The 22,359-nt window shown below is 51.1% G+C and overlaps 1 protein-coding gene across 2 annotated transcripts in view; it reads left to right on the forward strand.

The window, feature by feature from the left end:
- FBXL18 (F-box and leucine rich repeat protein 18) overlaps positions 1–22,073 on the forward strand; it is a 38,654-nt gene extending 16,581 nt beyond the window's left edge. Inside the window, exon 5 of one of the 2 annotated variants that reach the window (XM_075058443.1) lies at positions 21,952–22,073. In XM_075058443.1, the coding sequence (XP_074914544.1) occupies positions 21,952–22,003 (52 nt within the window). In that variant the 3' untranslated portion in view covers positions 22,004–22,073. Of the gene's footprint in view, positions 1–2,327; positions 8,310–21,951 lie in introns of those variants that run through there. The other variant, XM_075058442.1, reaches the window with a different exon arrangement.
- Positions 22,074–22,359: the final 286 nt, after the last annotated feature.

Below are 22,359 nucleotides of genomic sequence, written 5' to 3' on the forward strand. Positions count from 1 at the left end.
TGCAGTAACATACAGTTTCCTGTTGAGGGGGGGAGAAAATTACAAAGCTTTCTTTTTCTTTTTCTCTTTTTCTTTTTCTTTCTTTCTTTTTTTTTTTTCTTTTTTTTGAGGTCAAGTTCAAACCTCTCATATAAATCCAGCCTCTTTGGAACGTGTACTTACTGTGTTGGGGTTTTTCAGTTGTCTTGGTGGCAGATTGTCATGTAAACCTGTCTAGGTTCTCATTTTTATAGCTACATGTAAAGGCTGCTTATAAACTACAATTTTGTATATGGTGAGAAGGCAGCATGCAGATCTAATTTGGGAGAGTCTATATACAAAGAAAGAAGCAGAGGTTTCTTTGCCTTGGGGAGATGGCTGTTTCTTCCTAGCTGAACTTCCGTAAACTTGGTCTATTAACATGATTTTCTCTGCAGGACTGTGGTGTTGGATAAGAAACACGAAGAGCTGAGGCAGAGGTGGGACTATCAAAGAGACATTTGCTGTATTTTATGTAATTTCACTGCAGACTTTACCAACCGCCTCCCAGATCAGCGGTTATTTGCTGGTTGATTTCTTGTAGGCAGTGCTGTGGAAGTAAGAAACTGCGCAGCTCCTACACAAGCCCCCAGATCCACTCAAGGAGCGGTGTCCTTTTCTGCCAGCCCTTAGGCGTGAGGCATGAAGGGCAGGTCTGTGATGCAGAAAGATATAAAATTGCCCCAGGTAGCTTTGTTGCTGGAAATCCTTATTCCTGCAGCTACTTAGGTTCAGGCAAATTAATTTAACCCACCAGGACTGAGCAACTAGCCTTGGAATGGGAGTTTCTCTGCTACAGATTTGCTCTACTCCAAATCATTTGTGGATGGAAATATCCTTTCTGTCTCCCAGGAAATGTCAGTCTCTCATGGCCTTTTCTTCAGCTGGCCGTATTGCTACCTGGGATTTTCATGTGTGTTTCCAGCAGCCAAATCTGCAGCCGTTCCCTTTCTGTTTGACAGAAATCTGGCTGTTTCAGAGCTAGAGATGAGCTGGGAATTTTCCAGACACACGTCTGTTTAGGAGAAGTTTGAGCAGTGAACTCCTCTTTTGACCCAACACAACTTGGTTCAGCCTCAAGGGACTGGTGCTGCCAGTTTGACTCTGCCTCCTTTAGAGTGATAATGAACTGGCCCTTGTCACACAGTTTGGAGAAAGCATCTTGATGGCACGGGGCTAATAGTCACAAGTCTTTTAATCTTAAGGGTGTAACTCTTAAGCTATAGCATAACTTCCCTTTACCCCCCAGCTTTAAAAGACTGAACTCTTGTTATGCAATGTTATCCCCCATGTTTTCTTACTCACCAGGTTGCTATCATGTAGAGTACTTGCTGATGGGGACCTGAGCTTTTTTTTTATGGTTCTTTTTACATTGTATAAATGACTTTAATTTTTGCTGTTCTCTTCCTCTGCTCTGTAGTTAGAACCCTGCTGCTTCTCTCTCATGTTGTCGTATCAGGCCCCTTGTTTGCAAGGTCTGGGATGTGCTAGAAGGGAGACCCAGCGGTGTGATGTTGGCAAGAAGACCTGGGAGGGCAGGAGGAGAGTGGACATTTCTCTGAGAGGGGACCAAAAGGACTGAGGCTGTAGTTTCAGAAACTGGAATCTAAACTTCAAGTGGCAAACAGGGATACTTGCTTGTGTTTCTGTTAGGGCAAATTCCTGTGGTGCCAAGACAGGTTTTCTGCAGCTCGGATTAAAAAGGAGGCTGCAGTTCGCACGCGTGTGTGTGTGTGTGCGCACGCACACTTAAATGCTTATCTGCAGATCTGAGCTTTCTAAACTTGTCTGTGCTCTAATTGCAGAGTGTAGACTCTGCATGCAGAACAACCCAGCCTGAAGTGATAATCCCAGGCTCAACCCCGAGAGAATGCCTGGCACTACTCTGGCCTGATTTTCTTAATGGCTCTGCAACTTGCCACTGGTTTGTAGGTGGTTTAAATTGTTATCTCTGAGCAACTTGCCCAGCTTGGGCAGAGCACTTAGGATCTCTGGTCTTCTAAGAATACCTATATGTTGTGATTTATTTATTAATTTTTTAAAACTTCTTCCTCCCTCCCCATGTTAGGCCTAATTTGGGTTTGTGTCAGCTCAACAGACTTGCTGAAAAGGAGTGCAAGCCCAGCCTGCACTCCCTGCTGACACATGGAGAGGGGAGTGGGAGACCTTGACTTCCAGCTGCCCCTCCTGCCTCCTCTGAGCAACCTTTCCTTGCCCCCACCACTGCATGATCTATATCCCTGCAATCCCCTCCTCTTGCACTGGAGAATTCGTATTTTTCCTCAGCTAATAATCTGTGTCTGATTTAGCTTCCAGGCGGACCGCCCTGCATTAAATGTCGTCATTTTCCCTCTGCTTCATGAGGACTTGACAGAGGTCATCAGAGATGTCCCCATGCGGCACTTGGATGAAATTACCTTGTTTAAAAGCAGAGTGGCCGAGGAACCTCCCAACTTGTGGTGGTGACTGTCACAGCATGGAAAGGACAGTCAGCGTGAGCACACAAATAGCTTCTTGTTGGCCTGGATTCCCCATCTTCAGCTCCTGGCCACCTCACTGGATGCTGTACAATCATTTTAAATAGGTGCAATTGCAAATTAAAAACAGCTGGTCCTTTGCAGTGGGGAAACATCTATTGGATATTGCTTGCATCTGAAAATCCTGTCTCAAAGGCTTCTGGAATCTGATGAGTATTTCCTTGTGGTTAATATGAATTGTTTTGTTATTTTACTGAAGTTAACGGTAAGAGAAACTGACTTAACGATGCTCTTTCCCCTGTGTCGCCTGGTGTATTTCCTAAGGGCCCCTGTGTACTTTGGCAGTGTGCTTTGTGATATTGGTGGAAATCATTCTTTGCTTCTGTCTATTTTTGGCAAAGTAGAAAGCCTAAGCCAGCTAAGAGGCACAAAAATGTGTTGCTCAGTTGAAGTGCATCGCATCTTTTCTATGTTACAAATACTCATTTGTAGTCACACACATGCAATCACAGATATTTAAAGAATTTTTTTTTTTGATTGAGAAGTACCACAAGGACTCTTTTTTATTTTTGAATAACAAATTAAGGTCATTAGCACCTCGACCATGGTATGTTCTTGCTGATGCTGTTTCCATCAGTCTGGTGGAATAATTTCTCAGCTCTTTTGGAAATCCTTGTCCTAGGGTGGATGGTGCCTACAGTGAATAAGTTGAGGCTCAGATCTGATTTAAATGCAGTCTGTCTTGCAGTGTAGATGGGAATGCAGTGTTCCAGTTCTGTCCTTAGATCCTATGCCTTGAGCTCATGCTAATTTTAGAGATGTTATGAAGTATTTTCACAGTGTGATTTCAGTCAGCTTCTCTGCTCCACAGAACTTCCTCAGGCATCGGTAGTGGTCTGGATCACTTTCATATTGCCTTATTTACTGAGCACTTTTGAAAGCATCAGACAGCTGTACCAAAAGCCAAGTTACAAATTCCTGGAGCTACATTTCTGGGTGGCAGTCGGATTTCCCTTCTGCTGGAGTATTTTGTGGTAGCACACTGGGTCTGTCTTCTGCAAAACAGCTATCAGCCAGGACTGTCTAACTTCTCCACCTAAACACTCCCTAAAGTGTTGAGCAGTGCTTTTCTGGGGAGGCCCAGTGTTGTCCAAAGATGATGTCCCCATCTCCTTGTTGGCATTTTCTACACAAGATGCTATCTCCCAAACAGTGTTCTGCCATCAGTGGTTCATAGGAAGCCTGGGCTGATGGGATGAATTTGAGAGCAAAATCCATCTCTCGGCTTTGGAGGACTTTCCCTCTTTACTTTCCCATCAGTCAGGTGTGAACCTGCCTGGAAATCTGTCTTGCAGGTGTAAATCTTAAGCCAGACTGTGGTAACCCTTGTTCTCTGATAGGTTATGGTGTTAACAAGCAGGTTAATGTTAGCCTTCTACTAGCACAGGTCTGTGCATTGCTAAAACTAACCCCTGCATGTGTTTGTTGTCTGCCCTGAGTTTCTCTCCCTTCCCTGCTCAGGACAGGGTGCCAGCAGCAGTCTCTGGTTTGCGGCTGGTAACAAGGTGGTGAGGCCAGCTCGTGCTCCTCTGGGAACGGCTGCAGCTGAGCTGCGATCATCTCCGAAGTATTTGAGACTCTGCCTCAGGTTAGATACCGTGCGGGTGAACGCAAGGAGCCGGTGCCCTGTTCTTGGCATCTTGCCACTGTTTTCTCTCCCACTCTCCCAACGAGGTCGTTCTTTCTACCTCTTGTCATATTACTTGCCTGTTTGAATCCCTCTCTCCCTCTCCAACAGCTTTCTTCTCTCCTTCTCCCTCACTTCGGTGAATCAGATGTACTTTGTGGCAGGAACATGAGCCGCTGCTCTGTCCAGTTCTGGCCACTTCAGCTCTGCCTAGTTTTTGTCCGGGTTTCTTTCCTAGAATAAATAGCGAGGGTTAGGCAGCAAGTGTTTGCAAAGCTGCTTTCTCCTCCTTGTGCTTCTAGCCTCAGGGCAGGGTAGAGGGAAGGCTGAGGGTAGGAAGCCAGCTCTCTGATGCCTAAGGGGACCTGTTTGGTCCTGTGGAGGAATCCCAATGTTTGGTACGTCCTACAGGAGCGAGGCCATTGCCATCCTCAGCAGGGATTTCCCCTCCACATACATGCTGTAGCACTGGCAAGAGTTTGGCAAAACCGCCAGCTCGCCTGTTCCTGTCCTGATGGAAAACTCAAAAAACACCTGTTGCTTAATGGTGGCGTTAACCCTTTGGTCTTGGGGGTTAGAGTAACCTGATGAAACATGCTGTACCTTTTGCTTGGCAAAGTGATACCCATCTGCCTCGTGTCTTGCTAGATGGGGGCAGGCAATCAGGCATGTTTTATAATGCCATTATTCTGTTGCCTGGAGTATGATGTTTAGACATCTGTATTCATGCAAGCAGGTCAGAAGTCCTGATGCAAACGCTACCAGTTATAATCGGGGCTAGGAAAAGTCACCTACAGGCAATAAAGATAGCACCACAAATAGTGATAAAGAGCTAAAAACTCCTTCCACCCCCGACTCCCCAACTCTGGGCCAATGCTCGATATCTCTACTACAAATCCTCTTATGGTGAGTGAGAATTTCCGCTGCTTCTGCACTCCAGGCAGGATTCACCAGATGTTAATAATGTGCTTATTTTCTCTAAGTGCTATTTTGGCATCGGTGTTAATTACAATTTATATTCTGCAACATTTACACTGGGAAAAGAACCCACCCTAATAGTCCCCAATTGGCAGAGCCGGGCTATTAAACATAGCACCATATGTTCTGAGCAGAGCAATATATGGGACTCGGAGCCCACTCAGCGCTGAGACTCTGGCGTACAGCGTTAGAGGAGGAGAGGAGAATGGAGAGATGGGTGTTTTGTTCCTAGCTTTTATTTAATATGAAATTCCCCCTCCTTTTCTCTGGTCTCTATCCCCTCTCTCCAGAAATCTCCCTTCCTGCAGAAATCTCCCTCCTGCTATCTGTGAGCATCTAATGAGGTGATCTCCGAGCCTGCTGATGCCACTGTCCGTAGTCTAAAATAAATGAATTCAATTACAGAAGGTGCCCTTCTTGCAGGGAGTGCCTCTGCACGATTCCCAGTCCCTGCTGGCGTGTTTCTTGCTGCTCTCCAAATCAGACCTCTGATCTTTGGGGACTGCAGAAGAAATCTTAGCTTTGACCACCAACGAGGTGTCTGGGCTTCTTTGGGAGAAGGATAGTCTGGGACAAGTGCCATTAGCCTGTAAAATCAGAAGTTGTTTGCTGCTCTGCTAGTCTTGTTTAGCAAAGTAGCGTTTGGTTCCTGCAGGCTGGGAGAGTCTAGACCTGAAGAGTGACAGTGGTTTTGGTGGGGGGAATTGGGTAGGGCTAAGTCATCGGTATTTCGGTAGGTTTCTTAGAAGGACTGTGGGTTAAAGGACTGCTTCCTCAGCCGTTTTACAAAGCTGATTTCATGGTCGCTTTAGAAAACAGCAGTGTATCCACTGCTCAGTTGGGAAAGGGGGCTGTGTGGCAACTGCCTCTTCCTTCAGGAAAGCTTGAACTGCAGTTGCTCGTCTGTTGGGGAGGTGGTTCGGCAGGAGGAGAAGAGATGGGAGTGAAAGGAGGCAGGGCAGGACCACGTCACGGACCTCCAACTGGAAGCCAGAGACACACCGTGAGACTTGGCCTCAATTTCCCCACTTGTGAAAAGGGGAGGGCTCACCCACCTCGTGCGAGGGAGCTTGCAGGGGTGCAAAACGCTTTCCCCTCCAGACAAGGGGGTGCTGCCTTGGGAGGAGAGGGCAGGGCTGGGGTTGCTAATGCAGGCTGACGGGTAGCAGAGCAGCGACCCTGCTCGCTTTAATTCGCATGACTACCTCCTCCTCTGCTGAGGCGTGTGAGACTCCCAGGGGAGCAGAGCAGGATCTGTCCCTTCGCCTTGCTGATCTTCGGAGGCATGAAAGTCCTGGGGCGACGTACTGTGCATTGTGAGGTGCTGGGTACTTTCTCCCAGCAGCCCTTTTTTAGGATGGGGTATCCCCCCACAGCTGCAGAAATGTGGGACTTTCCCATTTGCAGAGTTAATCGGTGCAGAAGGGTTATTTTGTCTGTTTAAGCGAGATGCGATCCCCCCTTGGCCGGTCCCAGCGGAGGGTGTCCATCCAAAGCTCCTCTTCCCTATCTGCAGGGAGACCTGTGCAGGGAACCACGCGAGCCATGCTGGGTATTGCAGAGGCAAATCTCCTTCCACTGCAGCTCTCCTGCCTCTTTGATTAGATGCGCAGGCAGCCGGGGTACTCTAGCAGGAGAATCATTTCCATAGAAACCAATTGGGATGTTGTACGGGGAATAATGATTAATAGTGAAGAGATGTTGCCTCAGGCCCTTTTCATTTTTTAGGGGGCAGCGAGGGACAAACCGGAGCACAGGTGGGGGGACAGGCAGGCTCGAAAACTAATGGAAACCATCCCTTCCATTAATTTCCAGGGCAGCTTCCCCTCTTTTCCCCCTACCCTGCCCCCCACTGCTGCTTCCCAGCTTTCGTCAAATTTTCAAAATGGCTAACCTGGTTAGAAATAATCATAATAATAAAAAAGGATGGATGAGGTCTGACTACTAACATTGTTGCTGTTAGCAGCAGGATTTCAGCCATAAAACATGAAGCAAGGGAGGCATTGACCTTTCCGCTGTTTGAAATGAATGGAGACATCAATATCTATTGTTTTGTGGCATTGACCTCTGACGCTCTCGTTTCGCCCTCCCCTTTCTTTTTTTTTAATTTCCCCCTGACACTCGAGGAAAGGGGTCAGTTTGTACCATCTATTGATCCCGATCTTACTTGGTGATAGGGAAATAATTAGAATTTTAAAGATCTCTGCTGCACACTGGCAAAATACATACACAGACGCGCACGCTAAGCCCCCGCTTCCTGCGTTGCGTTCTCCCCCCTTCCTTGCAGAGATTCAAAGCTCTGAGATCTGAAGGAAGACAGATCAATATAGGTTTAATCATGATGGGGTTTTTATTTCAGTTTTTTAAATGGTAAAGTGTAACGTTTTATGTTAATGTTGTCGGAGTCTGGCTGCCTGGTGCCTTGTTTTATTTATTGTTTTAAGTAGCCCCTTCTTTTGTGAACTTCATCTATGTACAGAGAATGTGAAATCAGGCATTGCTAATTAGCTGTATGACAATTAAGTAATGTAGCACAAAACCATTAGGACACTGGATTTGTTTTTGAAGTTTGTCCTTTGAAGTGGAAGCTGCAACTCCCTGCCCAAGGCTGCTGGGGAAAATGTTTTTCTATCAAAACTTTCTTTGAAAATGAAATGTCAGTGTAAGAGTCCCTATTTCTGTCGTCTCTCCCTATAAACAGCGGGTGGAAATTGTTTCTCATTGTAAAAACTGCTGGCATTGATAGAAAGGGGAATTCAGAAAAGCATTAAATGGGCAGTTGGTCTCCAAACACCCTCGGTTCTGGTAGAGATGTTACCAGAACTGCTTGTTTAGCTTGTTTAAAGAGAACGGTGCTGCTCTAGGAGAGAAGACCCAGGTCACAACCAACGCCCTGGAGATGGCAAAGGGAGGTGGCCTTCAGAACTGTGGGTTCGCCTCTGATGCCTCAAGTGCCATCAGGATGCGGCGCAGCCTGGTCGCAAATACCGACAAGCTCCTCGGTTCGGGCTCCTCCATCTGTGCGCTCGTTTGACACTTGTGTTTGCATCTGGCCCTTTGTTCTAGTAGTGAGTCGAATTCAGAATGTGCAACTTTCATGTACGCTGGTGGCATGTAAAACTTCAAATAAAGAGTGAAACTGATTTTGAACCAAGTCTCTCTCGTTGCCTCCTGCCTCTTACTTCCCTTTAAAACCAAAGCCCAAAGCCATCCTCCTAGGAAGCAGGCTTTGGTGTCGCATTTTAAGTTCAAGCAACGTGAAGTGAGTTGCTGTGGTGAGGTGTGCGTGGGCAGGGATGTGCCTGGGTGTAGCCCCAGTCTGAACTGGGAGCTGTGGAAGTGTCACCTGCTGGGAATGCTGGGGTGAGTGGTGCTGATGGGGTTTACAGCCTTGTTGCCCCAGGTCTGAGGTTTGCGGATGCTGCTCTGTGCACCTTGGTGCTTGTGGCTGTGGGCTCAGCTGCACGTTAAAGAAGGACCTAGTTTGTGTTTAGGAAATGCTTTTCCTCCATGGATCTCTGAGCACTCAACTGCTGAGCTGTGTTACTGTGGGACAAAACAACCATTATCCCTGGGTAAGTGAACCAAAGTGACTTGTAGAAGGTCCGTTACTCTGAGAAACCCCAGGCTACAACCTACGCCTTGCTCCGACCACTCCAACCCTCAGCCAGCAGTCTGGACCTGCACTGCTTCTTTGCACGAAGCTAAGAGCTGAAATCAAGGGTCTGGTTAAATGTGAACATTAACCACATTAATGCCATTAATGGCACCATGACTGCGTGGACATAGTTGAGTTGGGATAGCTGAGGCTGTGGGAAGGGGAAGCCGGTGTGGTGGAAGCGGACAGCACGAGCTGCTCGTGATGATGGAAACTGCAGGCATTAACCTGCCCTGGCAGCAGCAGTTCTGCCCTTGCAGCCACGGCAGACGCGTGGTCCCTGGATCCTGGGGGCCTGCAGTGGTGGCTGAAAGCGTTATTGCCACCAAATATTGAAGGGGTGGAAGGGAGTGGGATGGATGTGCTGGACCACAGCCCTGTGCACGATACAGCTGGGGCAGTGCCAGCCTCTGGGCTTGCCTGCGCAGAAAGGCTGGTCAATGCTAAAGAAAATATACATCCTATTGAGCTGTCTCTTGTGTTGCTGTTTCTAGGGCACAGGATAGTGATACACGGGGAAACCTGGCTTCAGGTACTTGCAGCACCTACTTTGGATTAAAAAAATCCACAAAGCAAACATGCAGGAGGCGCAGCTTGGTGGAAAATGGTGCAGCTCATGTACCCACATGCTTAAATCAACTCACCCCAGATAGGCGAAGCAGTCGGAGATCACTCAAAATTGATGTGTGATCAGTTCTTAAAAGGTGAGTGCATCCGTGCAGGACTTGTGGTGGGACTGCAGGAGAGCATGTGTGCTGTGGTCTCTCCCCACAGTGATCCAAGGTACTGCACCAGGTTTTATTTCCAAGGAGATTATGGGCTCTCTCCTCTGTTGTTTTTCTGTTCTGGCAGGTCTGCTCACCAGGGCATGGAGCGGAGACCCTCCCTTCACCCCTCCTGCACTTGTGTTTTAAGTTATGGATTTTATTGTTCCAATAACTTTTATCTAAATGTGTTTTTTGGGGGAGGGAGGAAAGAGATAAGGAGGGAGGAGGCTGAGGAAAGAATGTGCTTTTGGACTCTGCTAAGCCTCCAACTTATCTCCGCGGCTTGCCACGGGGTTTCAGCATTAACGATCCCAGAGGAGGACTTAAGAGGGAAATGGCTGAAAGGGACGTGGTCGATAGAATACCTTGGTGGGAGGAAACCCAGGGAAGGCCTGTGCAGAGCAACCCTCTCCCCTTTCGGTACTGATCTTGTGCCCTCTGCCAGCTTGGTAGGGAGAGACAAGACTCAGTTTCCAGAAGGGGGAACTGGAGCAGAGGTGTGAAAAGTCTGAGGATTGAAGAGCTCAGCTTGGTAGGGGGAGAGATCTCCTGCGACTGCTTGGATGTCTTGATGCGTTTCTGGTTTTGCCCTCACCTATACAGCCATTATTTGGGCAAATGGGGTATTGAGCTTGGCGAGGGAGAGTCAGCAAGAGGCAATTCTGCTTGCTGTGGGGAAGGAGGAGGCTGGGCAAGTGCCTCAGACTAGATCATGGCAATCCAGGATGTGTTTAAAGAGAAGAAAAAAAAAATTGGGAAGGCTACTGGCTTGTTCTGTGGGTTTTCTCTCTCCTTTCCTGCTTGTCTCCCAATGGGGATGTGTGACTGGAGCCCTGCACCTCCAGAGATGCTCGATAGCCCCTGGGCTGTCAGAGACCTTTGGGCTCATGGCAGTGTGTGGATGTGCAGAAGACAGTTCCCAGATCCTCATCGTCCTCCAGACCCAGCTGTGTGAAGAGGGTAGGGTGGGACCTGCTGGTGGAGAACAAGGCTGTGCCTGCCTTTGCTTGCCGTGTGAATGGGAAAGGAGACCTTATACGTGCAGGTCTGGGTCGTTAATGATTTCCCCCGCCTGCCAAAGTGCCATGCAGTGGGGCGGTGGCTGTTCCCTGCGCCCTTTCCCACCTCTCTGCCTCTGTTTTCTGCCCAGCTGGCTTTTTGCTGCCTGGTTTAACTGGGCTTGCTGGGCAGCAAGTACCAGCCTGCTGGGAAAGCAGCAGGCTACCACGAACATCGCAGCTCTGCAGCCTGCGCGTCTTGGGCAGAGGAGGGTCGGCGTTGCGGGGGGTGATGCACTAAGGGTGTGAAGAAGTCCTGGAGGTTCAGCGAGGAGGCAGGGGAGAAGCATCTTTAACAATATCTCTAGCCGTGGAAAGAAGCTGGCTGGTAATTGTAGTTTTAAGGGTTTGGGGAGGACATTTAAATGGACCAGATGACCCAGTTCTCTTCTGCCTGGAGATCTGGTCCTCCTCACTTTGCAGAGTCTCTTGCTACTGGGTACCTGAGCACGGCAGGTCAAAATGGGAAGCGTGGATGAGCACTAATGCTGCTCTCTGGGCTGGTCCAGCTGATCTATTTTTCATAGCCCTCATCTCCCACCAGCTGCTCTTCAGCATGTGATGCATCTTGGGTGACAGCACCTCGGGGGGGCTGGTCTGCAGGGTGCTGGCTAAAACACCTCCCAGACCCTCACTCTCAGCCTACAGCAGCGAACGCTTGTTTTTCCATCTGCTGGGACCTTGTTCGGGAGGTCTCTAGGCCTGGGATGGGAGGAGGAGATGTCCTTTGGGTCTACTCTGAGTGCGACTTCTCACCCCCTGGATCAATTTGGGAGCGGCTTGTGCATCGCTGGTTCCAGGATGGAGGCAAGGGAGAAGGGAGCAAGGAGGAGAAAAGCCAAATAGCTCCATCTCCCAGAGGCTTTGTCTGTGGCCGCAGGATGCAGCTGACAATTTCCAAGGTGCTAATTTTGTGCTTGCTACTTCCCAAACTCTAGAGACAGCCTTTCCCCAGGGCTGACAGGTGAGGCAGAGGTGGAGGACGCGTGCACGAGTGAGAACCTGCTTGTGAGCAGCGTTCTGACCACAGGGATAGGCGGAAAGTCTTGGAAGAGACCTGAAAGAGCGGAGAAATGGTGTTGTCAGGGCATGGACAAGCCGTAACCCTGGTTCAGTGTCCCATTCCCGTTTCACCGTGCTTGAATTTGCTTTCTGGTGTGGCGGTGAAGGCTTGCATGGAGAGGGAGAGCCACAGCGAGTGGAGAAGAGGAGGAAAAGGATGAGCTTTCTCTCTCCTATGAAGCACAAATGGATGGAGAAGTATTTCTGAACAAACAAGTCTCTCATCCCTGTCTCCTGGAAGCTGCATTATCAGAGTACCATCGCTGTCCTCTCTTCTCCTCCCCCCCGATGAATGGGAATTAAAAATACAACTAATAAAACCCTTCTACTTTCTCCAGGAGGAGGAAAAAAAAAAGAAAAAAAAGCCTTGAAAATGCTAAAGGACATAAAGGGCATTCATGAAAGGGTTGGATGGTGGTTATTGCAGCAGGGGGAAAAACAACATTATTTCACTGTGCAGATAAAAGGAAGTGGAAAAGCAGCATATTTATAGCTAGGGAGCCTGGATTCCTTGTTAAGCCGCTATTATCAAATTAATGTCAAAATGCATCAAACAGGCACGAGTGTTCTGGGCCCCTTATGCAAAGTGCTTGCAAATTGGTTACAAATACATTTGTTTACAGGGTACGAGGCAGGAGCGAGCTAATTAGTCATTGTAGCAGGGTTGTTTTGTGTCTTTTTTTTTTTTTTTTAATTTTTTTGGCAATTACACAAACAAGCTGTTTTGAAGTATAAATACGCGCTGCATTACAGCCCCTTTAAAAGGGAATCAAATAGAAATCGTGGGATGTGGAGGGCTTGACGTAAGCGGTGTGGAGCATCGTTGCCTCTCTTCCCTGGCCTCCGTACGGACACAGCAGCCCTTGCTGGGAGCTCGGCTCCGGGAAGCGGTGTGAAAACCCATCTGAGAGCATCGGAGGAAAATATGTGGGTGGAAAGGGAATGGCTGGTGTTTTTGTGTCCTCTGGGGGGGCTGATAGCTGCCCCTTGTGTGGGGCACGGTGCTGGGATGGGGATGGCTGTAGATGCTCCAACTAGTTGAGTACTTTGGATGCCACAAGGTTGCAGTCAACCTTGTGGCATCCAAAGTACTCAACCAGTTGGTGGTACCAACACGGTTGGTACCAACACGGTTTCGAGGGATGCTTGGACTTAGAAAGCATCCCCTGGATGGGTGATCCACTTTGCATGAAGAAAGGAGCCTGGTGTGAGCTCCCCCAAGTGAACGTTGTCTTTGGGGCTTTAACCAAACCACGGGCTGTGCCTCCCAAACCACGTGAAGCAGGAAAGCTTCTCTGATCCTCAGCGGTGGGAATGGCTGAGGAGGGGAAATTGGTTGAGGGGCAAATGGAAACTTCCCGCTGCCCCACGTCTTAATGCGTCCCGTTCTGGGAGTAAATCACACCTCTGCCACTCAGGGAAGCTGCTAATCGAATCTGCTCTGGTGGGGAAGGATAAAGCCAAGGGGAGTTTACTACCATTATTATTATTTTTAATTTACTAGGAAAAAGAAAGGAGAGAGGAAGAAACAAGTTATTGCCCCTCTCATGCTGGAGGCCCTAGCATTTCTTGGCAGAAGGTGTGCAAACAGCCCCACGGCTGCTTCTCTGTTTGGATTCATTTCTGGTAAAACTGCCCTTCAGGCTGGAATAACCCTTCCGAGCAGGTCCTGCAATACCAGAGGTGCTGGGAACATTGAGTTTAATGCCGTCATAAAACCCTGCTGTGGTTTCCATTCCCTCGAGGGGGGCAGTGACCGTGCAGGACAGCTGTGCTCAGCACGGCTTTCATACCAGCGCTTCCCAGCCAGCAAAGCCCGGGGTGCATCAGCTCTTGCCACGGTGTGGATGGAGCTGGATGGCTTCCTGAGGTCCCTTCTGGGATTGGAGCTTTCTTCTCAGAAGCCCATGGGCTTGGTGCAGCTGAAGGGACACGAGCCCGGTTGAGCTCCACAAGCCCCGTTCATGATAGTAGTTGATAGTCCCGAGTGTGATGAAGAAGTATTTTGTGTCTCCAGCCTCCCAGCTCTTCCATGGTTTGCAGATGTTGGGTGCAGCGCATCACCGAGCTCGTCTGGGTGGGAAGTGAGGACCACCGAGAGCGGTGGGAGAGGGCAGGGCTTTCACCAGCCTCCTGCAGAAGCTGTGATGTTTGCACCAGGTTTTATTCTTTTAAAACTCAGGGTAACGTTTCTCTGCACCTAGGACCTGCTTTTTTAGTGGTACTTTCAAACTCCAAATCTCTCATTACCATTTTCTTTCTTGTCCCATTGACTTTTGCAGGCTCATTTGCCATGGGGAGGGTGACCAACTCCGTCAGGATCAGGGTGTATGATTTTGAGGAATGTTCCTATTTCCAGCGTAATCCTACCCCTGCCCTACAAGCTCTGCAGGAGCACGGCTCAGCTGGTCAACAAATGTGTGAGCAGCCTATTGCAATCAGGCTTTAACTAAGCGCCCAGTTGTTTTAATCAGAATGTGTCTCTCTTCATTTATAGCAGGGTTGAGGCTCCGATTTGACTGTCATCTCCTGTTATTGTTGGTGACCGTGTCAGGGGAAGGGATCCTGCTCTGTTTTGAGCAGTTGTGTGTTTCACGCCTGCTTTTCTTATGCAGGGTTGTGCCAGCATCTTCTTGCTCTGACGGTCAGGAGCAGACCTCAAATTCCCACCTTCTTTAAGTTATGCTGGTTTGTACCCTTCCTCTTGGATCACTGCTGACCTTCAGCTGGTTGAGGTCTGCTGTCCTTCTCAATATTTTACTCCCCTTGAAATATTTGCCTTTCAAATGAAGTTCCCCCAGTGTCTGGTCTAATGGCACTGGTATTCCTCTGCCTTTACTGAAAACGCTTCTCAAATTTAAAATTGCATTTGCCTTTTCACCCATCGGTGGCTCTCAATCACCTCCTGATGTCCCAACACACCTGGGTCCATTCTTGCCTCACTACTTTCCATACAGGCTGCCTTCTTATACCCAAAATTTGTCCTCGCTGAATGCATCACCTTCCCCATCGTGCTGCTGGCAGGAACCTCCCTTCCATCGTGCTGCTCCTCAGGGCCACCCAGTTCCCAGGGGAGACCAGCTCCTCCCTGAGCCGCTGCCACAGGCATTTCTTTTGTGCCAGGATTAGTTGTGATCCCAGGACTGATCTTCCCTTCTCAAAAAAGGCAGGTGATGCTGAGGAAATCCAATATGATCTTACCCTCTTTAGGTGTAGGTGACAAAATGTTGGTTCCACATATATTTTTGCTTTTCACAACATCTCTCTAAATGGCTTTTAGAGCCTCAGTTTACTGCTGACATTGGCCTAGCGGTCTTTCATTTCTCCCTTGAGTTGCTTTCCCCTTTCCTAATGATGGGGACACCGTTTGCCCTCTTCCTGTGCTGTGACACCGCTCACATCTTGCTAACGCCGGCTATCCAAATCCTGCAGTTCCTTGAACTGCCTCCTTTGACGTTCCGCGCTGGAGGTGGAGGTGGTTGGATCTTCCGCACATGTCCCTTACTGAGGAGGGTCTGTATGGACCTTCTGGGTCTGTATCGCCTTCCCTGGGCTGCAAGATGCACGTGGTGAGAGCCAGCTCCACCTGATGACCAACATGCAACTTGCAGCTCATCCCAGTGAGTGATGTGGAGGTGGTGGTCACCAGATAACTCGATGGAGCTGTGTTCGCTGGTGTGCTTACTGCACGGACCCTGTGCTGGGTTAACCACAGGAATCCAGCTCCATTTACAGTCTTGGATTAAAAAAAGAAGTCATCAAAGGACTTGAAGAAAGTTTTAAGGGTACGCAACTTGAAGGGCTTATAAGTTACAGCAGACCGGAGCGAAGGTGGCATGGGCAGCCCTCCTCACCTCTCGGCAGTAGGATGCAATTTCTCCTTGCATTGCCAGGAGCCGCTTCTTTTTTAAGAAGACCAAGATGCTCAGGGTCTCCCCACTGCACCGGTCCTCTGGGAATGCCACGCGACTCCCAGTTTGCATTCTTTTGCCCTGCCTGCAGCCCATGCCGATGCCAGCATTGCCCAGTGCCTGGATCAGGCCAACTCAAGAACGATGAAGAGCCATGCGGCGGTGAGCCTGGTGTACTGGTGCTGGCTGGGGCAGCATGGAGAGCTGGGCTGGAGGGTTGTGCTGCGGTGCGTGGGGTATCACTCCTGGATGCTGCGCTGCGCAGGTTTGGGCGTTTACAAATGCGCTGTGGTGATGCTGATGGTGATGTTTCTTTGGTGAGGAAGAGCACAAACCGCCTTGGGATCACAGACCACGGCCAAGTCAATGCCTTCTGCTCTCGGGGCAAGACGCCGCCTTTGATGCGAACACCTCGCAAAACCTTGATTTACACTGAAATGAGCCAGTGGCTTTAACCCCGGGCTTCTGCGTTGGCATGTCGAAGGGTGCGTGTACACGCATGCAGGCGCTTTCCTGCCTCTGGGCAAGGATGAGAGAGCAAACGTGACAGATGTTAGTCACTGCTGGCGGTGGGGATGCTGCGGCGATGAGCACGCCAGGAGGACCTGAGCAGAATAGCAGCCGGGTAATGAGTGCAGGAGGAAGGATGGGAGTGGAGACAAGGGGAGAGCTTTTCAGAGCGGATGAATTTTTGTTGCTTTCTGGTGAAACCTGTGGATTCCTTGGGTTGGGGAAGGCTGGGAAGCAGCTCCAGGCAGCTGGAGCTGCAGAGTGTGATGGTTTTGCTTTGGTGGGATGGATCGATGGGGCAGGGCACAGACCCATGCTCGATTTTTCTTCTGCACTGTTAATTAACGTAGCAAAGGTGAACCCGTTTTTGGAGAGATAGGCGCTGGCATTGTGTGAGAACAGATCAGTGTGGCAGTGACTTCCAGGCTGCCTGGTGAACTGAAAGCCTTCAGTTTCCAAACGTGCCCAAAATACACAAGGACCATACTTGGTGTGTCCTTGGATGTGTTCCTCGATGGCCTCCTCTCCCATGTCGGGAGGGGATGGCAGCGCTGCCCTTCGGTTCTGGCTCCTGCACCCACTGGAGAACAGGAGGTTCCCGTAGGATTGAGTTGCCCAAGGTTTTTTAAACTCTTGCCACAAAGAGGGAAACATTACAGTTGTCCAGTCCTTGTGCTTGTTGAGCAAATGGTCAAAGGATGAAGAGGTTTCCTCCAGGCTGAGGGACCGGGCTTGGGTCCTGGCTGTCGTCAGCCCAAAAGTGGCAGGAAAGGTGTGGACATACGGAGACAGACACAACGCCGGGGCTGGGGGACAGCACGGGCACACAGAGGACGTGGGGATGTGCCGAGGGTTTGCTCGGCTCCGTTCACGGCCCGGAGCTGGTGGTTCCCATACGGGGGCCACGGAGATGGCGATTACCCCGAACGTGGGAGCGATTGTCGGGTGGTGCGAAGCTCGGCCGATGCAGGGTGCCTGCTGCCTGTCTGATAAGGCTGCGAGCGCTGCTGGCAGTTAATATTAACCGAGCATCCTCTTCCTCTCCCCGGGGAGGTTTGGGAGGGCTGGGGGGGACCCACGTGGCCTCACGAGGGCTGAGCCGGGCTGGGGCAGCGGTGTGGCCTCTCCTGATAAGCCGCTCCGGTTTCTGCTCCTGCAGATTTACAGCCGGGGAGCGGGGCGGTGGGTGCCGCGCTTTTCGGTGCGGTGATTTATAGCGGCTCAGGGCGGCAGCTGCTTTCCTCTCCGGCAAGGTCTTGGCAATTGCACTGGGTTTTACGGCTGCCGTGACTAAGCCGTGGGCGAGTTAAAGGCTCAGCCAAGGTCACTGTGTGGTGGGACACAGGTGGGAGCAGGTCCCTTTCAGCTGTGGCTTGGAAAATATCCCCGTCTCGGCGTGGGGAGGGCTGGGGCCGTTAGCATCCCCATGGAGGGGGCTGCCTCGGCTCTGCCGCTGTGAAGGGCTGGTTTCACGGCAGTGGGGATGATTTCAGCCCTCTGATCCCTGACCCCACATGCTGGAGCCTGCCGAAGACACAAGTGAGATGAGTTTGAGGTTCTCAGCTCCCAGACCCGTGTGGGAGGTGAGACCCCCACCATGAGCATCACTGGCCCCACTAAGCAACGCCTGTGCTGCCCAGTTGCTTTCCCGTGTGTCCCTTTGACGCAGACCGAGCAATGCCGGCAGGGATGAGCTGCGACAGGCGAGGAGAGGGAGGATGATGAGGAAGGAAAAGTCAGATGCTATCGCTGCGCTCCCTTCCATGCGCCAGCTCCTGCTCGGGTGAGCTTCCCAGCTCTTCTGTTTTGTTTTAGAGGCAGCACGGGGGCCCCAGAGCCCTGGAAACTCTTTGCGCTCGGGGTTTTATTGGCATGTGGAAATAGTTTTGTCTGGTTTCAGATCTGGCTGATCACTAACCTTCCCGCTGCCCTCCCCCAGAAAAGGGCTGACAACCACGGGCGACTCAACTGTGCTCGTCTTCCTCCCTCTTTCTTTTTTCTCCCCACATTGTTCTCCGAAATCTCAGCTGCTGTTTTTCTGCTCCCTCCCTTTCCTATCTTTGCACATCAGCTGGGATGGAAGTATCTGGTTTTTGTATAAAAGCTCTTTTTTTTTCATTTGTACTTCTCCCCCCATCCTGGGGATCTCGGCCTCCACCCTGGGGTTGTGCAAGGACAGGAGCAAGAAGGCAGCTCTGGGCACCCTTGCTGTCACCCCTGGGCTGGCAGTGGCAGAGGGGAAGCCTTGGCAGGGGCAAGGGCACCAGCATCTCCAGAGCCCTCTTTTTTCCTTTCCAATGGAGAAGCCTGGCAGATCCCGGTGACCAGAGCTGCCACATTCCTCCCTTATTTATCGCTGGCAAAGCGCTGATGTGGGGCATTCCTGGCAAGCTGTCTCCCACGGGACGGGATGGGATGGGGCAGGTCTCCTCGTGGCCGTGGGTTGCTCTGCGATAACCGCGGGCTCCTTCCAGGACCGTGTATTTGTGTGCCAGTGCCTGGCTGCAGCTCCTGCGCTCAGCAGAAGAGCAGCCGGCTCCCAAACCCCATCCCGACCGCGTTCAGGCGGCCGAGCGGATCCCTTGGGACCCCCCGGCATCGATGGGAGCCTCCACCCTGGAGGGGTCTGCAGGGGGTACCCCAGCCCAGGGAAAGGGCTGAGCTGGGCTGCCCCTGGTTCAGGTGGGGTGGATGCCGAGGTTGCTTCTGTGGTTGCTTTGGGTCTCGTCCTCAACCCTCTCCCCAGGCAGATGTCCCCACTACCACAGCTTGTGACACAGCCTTGTCCTCGCTCCTGGGCAGCCTTCCCGGCAGCCAGCGTCCTTCGCAGAGCCAGCACCAGAGCAAAACAACCAACCCTGCAGGAGGGGTTCAGGTGAAGATGTTCAGACCCTGGGCTCTGTCTCCCGGGTGGATGTTGCAGCCCCGGTGCATGCCAGGAGCCTCTGCAGGTGCAATGGGAGCCTTGCAGAGAGGAAGAGGAGGGACGGTAGTTTTGGAGGAAAAGAGGTGGATCACATTTGGGTAGTGGAGGAAGGAAGAGTTGGTTAAGTGGGAAGGACCCTGAGCAAGTGTGATCCATGCAAAATGGAGCTAGGAAGAATCTTTGGAAATGGTTATCTGTCATCTTGCTGTTGAGAAAGCCTCCTCCTGCCATCTGCCTGGAAGGTCCTGCTGAGTGCACGGGTTGACCACGTGCTTCGGGCTTTCCTGCTTTGTCAGCAGCAGACATGTAGGACACGGAGCTCCGGACATCTCCCTAGTGTGATCTCAGGAGCTGGTGGCCATCATATGGGATGACACACCAGGAAAGAGGGAGGCCCTTGCTCATCCCGCAATGGGCTCCGGTAAAGAAGACTGGTGAGATAAATCCATGCCGATGCTTTCATCGTCCTTCAAAGAGTACCCTGGGAAAGGGGATACAGCCAAGGCAGTGGACAGCGAGACCAAGCCAGCACTGGAGAGGCATGGCCCACTTGATACCTAAAGAGATGCTTGGTGTGAGCTGCTCAGGGGGTCCCCAGCGTCCCCATCCACCCTTCCTGGCTGCTGGCTCTCCTTCCCATTGCCCAATGGCTTTTTCCACCTCCAGTCTTCCCACCCAGCCCACGAAGGCGCCTGGGCAGCCTCAGCAGGGAGGAGGAAACTTTCCCGGACTCCCAACCTCAGCCCTGGGATCGTTCCCTGTGCCCAAGCCTCTGCCCGCGTCTCCCCTCCTGCCAGGGATGCTGCCTGCCGCTCCTGCCTGCTTACTGCCACCCCTGCCAGTTTGCGGTGTGTAATAAATTGCTCCCTCATCAAATTTGGGCAAAATCATGTGGATTAACTCACCAGGACCATCTGTCTGGGCTGTTCCAGCTGAGGTGGAGGTGGTTGCAGGCTGAGGATGGCTTGCTTGAATGTTCTGGGAGCTGGCAGGAGCCAGGTGAGGGTGAGGAGCAAGAAGTGGAGGAAGGCAGTGTGTGACACCAGCAAGCAAGTCCCTTCTAGGCAGTGGGAAAAAACTCCTGTGGGCTTCGTTCTCCTTTGGGTGGGCTCTGGCAGCCCAGAAAGCAGCTTAGATTGGTCTGGTACCTCCTTCTTCCCTGTATGCCTCTCCATGGGACTGTGCCTCTGAGTTAGCATCTCCCTGGGTGATCGCTCTTTTTTCTTTTTTCAAAAATAATTTTAACTGCATGATGAGCAATTCAAGGGAAAATAGAAGAAATGCTTATTATCGCTGAGGTTCTCAACCCAGCCTGAGGAGACGTGTTCCTTTTGTGCAACGAAACATCCGTCAGGGAACAGTCATGCAAATTCTTTTCTCTTTTCTTCTTTTTACCTCTTTCATTGATCTGGAGCCTGTAGCAGTTGGCTCAGGGAAAGAGAGGTTTGTTAATTCAGGAGACTTGCAAAGCCTTGGTCGGTGGAGGACGCCTGCTAAAGATCCTGGCTCGGGGCGATCCTTTGAGGGGGACCGTGGCAGCGTGGGCTGGGACACCAGCCCTCCGAGGGAACTGGGAGAGGTGTTTGCTCTGGTCCCTGGGCACCGTGTGGTGCCCGGAGCGGCTCTGGGAAGGCAGGAGAGCGGTGGCCAGCTCTGCCAAAGCTGTTCTCCGCCGTGAAAAGGGACAAGGACCCTTGGTCACGCTGCTGGGACAGTCACCACCAGCTCCGCGTTCCTGGGTTGCTAGCCCTGAGGAGCCAGTAAATGTGAGTTAAACCCTTAAAATCACAAGCTGGGCTTAAAAAAAATCCAACCATGAGATTGTATTCATTTTTATTGTTATTATTAGACTCTTCAGGACGTCTGGGTGTTTTCAGGAGTCACCTGCCAAGTTTTTCTCTGCAGCTGGGAGGTTTAAGGTCCTGTAGCTTGCAGTGGGGTGGGTTATGGCTGTTTCTTGTTAGAGAGAGGTGACTCCAGCCTGACCACGGCTGTGTCTTGGGAAAGGTGGCAGGCTGCCTTGCGTGGTTTGAGTCTTCTTCACCAGTCTGTTCTTCTGGGAACGAAAAGTAGACAGAGCTGCCTGGGCAAGGGCCAGAAGCCGGTGCTGCTGCTGCTGTGGAGGATCTTCTGCTCTGGTCAAGGGGAAGAGCCAAACCTCCCCGGGAGCAGGAGCGGGTCCAGCACCCAGAGCCCGAGGAGCCACAGCATGAGGTTGTTGCTGCTGGTTGTTGCCGCTCTCATTCCCCGCGTCCCCTGCAACGCTGCTTCTCTTCTTTTCTGCTGGAAGCATTGCTTTGTCCTTCAAGAAAATTTCTTTTTTTGCTTAAATTGAGTATATTGGGTTTTTTTCCCCCCAAAGCCCGTCTCTCTGTGTCTCTGCAGGCCAGCTCTGGTTTGCGTGCGGCAGGCAGGGAGCAAGCCCTCGGGCTGATGACTCCGGATGAGTTAAGACAAGTGTGGGTGTCCCCACCATGTGGGCTTGTGTGGCTGTAGAAAAGCCACCGAGCAGTCCTGCTGCTGAGCGAACCAGGGAGACACCTCATTAAAGCAATTTTGAAGATATTCATCCAAACAGAAATGTGAATTTATTTTGCTCCCGCTGTCTTTCCTTTGGCGTTCTCTTCTACGAATCTCCCAGCAGATGAATTTGCTGGTAGGAAACAGAAAGCCCGGGGATGTCCAGGGGCTCTTGGTTGGAAATGGAGCTGGGTGGTGGAAACCCAACAATCCGGTGCCTCTTCTGCATCCATCCGCTCGCTTCTGCATCGCCTCCGGCCGCGGGGCCCGTTGCAGCTCTGGGTATTTCTTGCGCTACAAATGCTTAAATAATCATAACAACACCGTGTCTTCCTGAGCCGTGGACTCATCCTGACGATGATTTTTCCTGTCGTTTCAGGTATTGCCTCCTTTCCCCAGGCTTTTCCTCAGCCCAGCAACGACTTGTCTGAATAATTCAACTAAAAATTCAGGATCGCAAATAAATACGGGATAATTGCTAACAGCTCGCAGACAATCCGCTGCCAGAGGAAGGCTAAACTCCTGGTGAATTATTTATCCGCTATGAATTATTCGCTCGGCCCTGTTACAGAAGAAAAGCTCCTTCCCAACCTTTGCCTGCCAAATGGCCTGGCTGGGGGTGACTCTCCTGGTGCTGACTCAGTTCTTTCCCCACGGCTCCCTGCTGCCTGCCTGCCTGCAGCTCCCGTTGCCTGCAGCTCCCGTTGCCTGCACCGCTCGGGGCTTGTCGGGATCCGAGCCCTCTTTTTCAGCCGCGCTGGAGCGGTCCCGCTTCCCCGTGGTGTGG

The sequence above is a fragment of the Buteo buteo genome, chromosome 27 (assembly GCF_964188355.1).
Source record: "Buteo buteo chromosome 27, bButBut1.hap1.1, whole genome shotgun sequence".
NCBI lineage: Eukaryota > Metazoa > Chordata > Aves > Accipitriformes > Accipitridae > Buteo > Buteo buteo.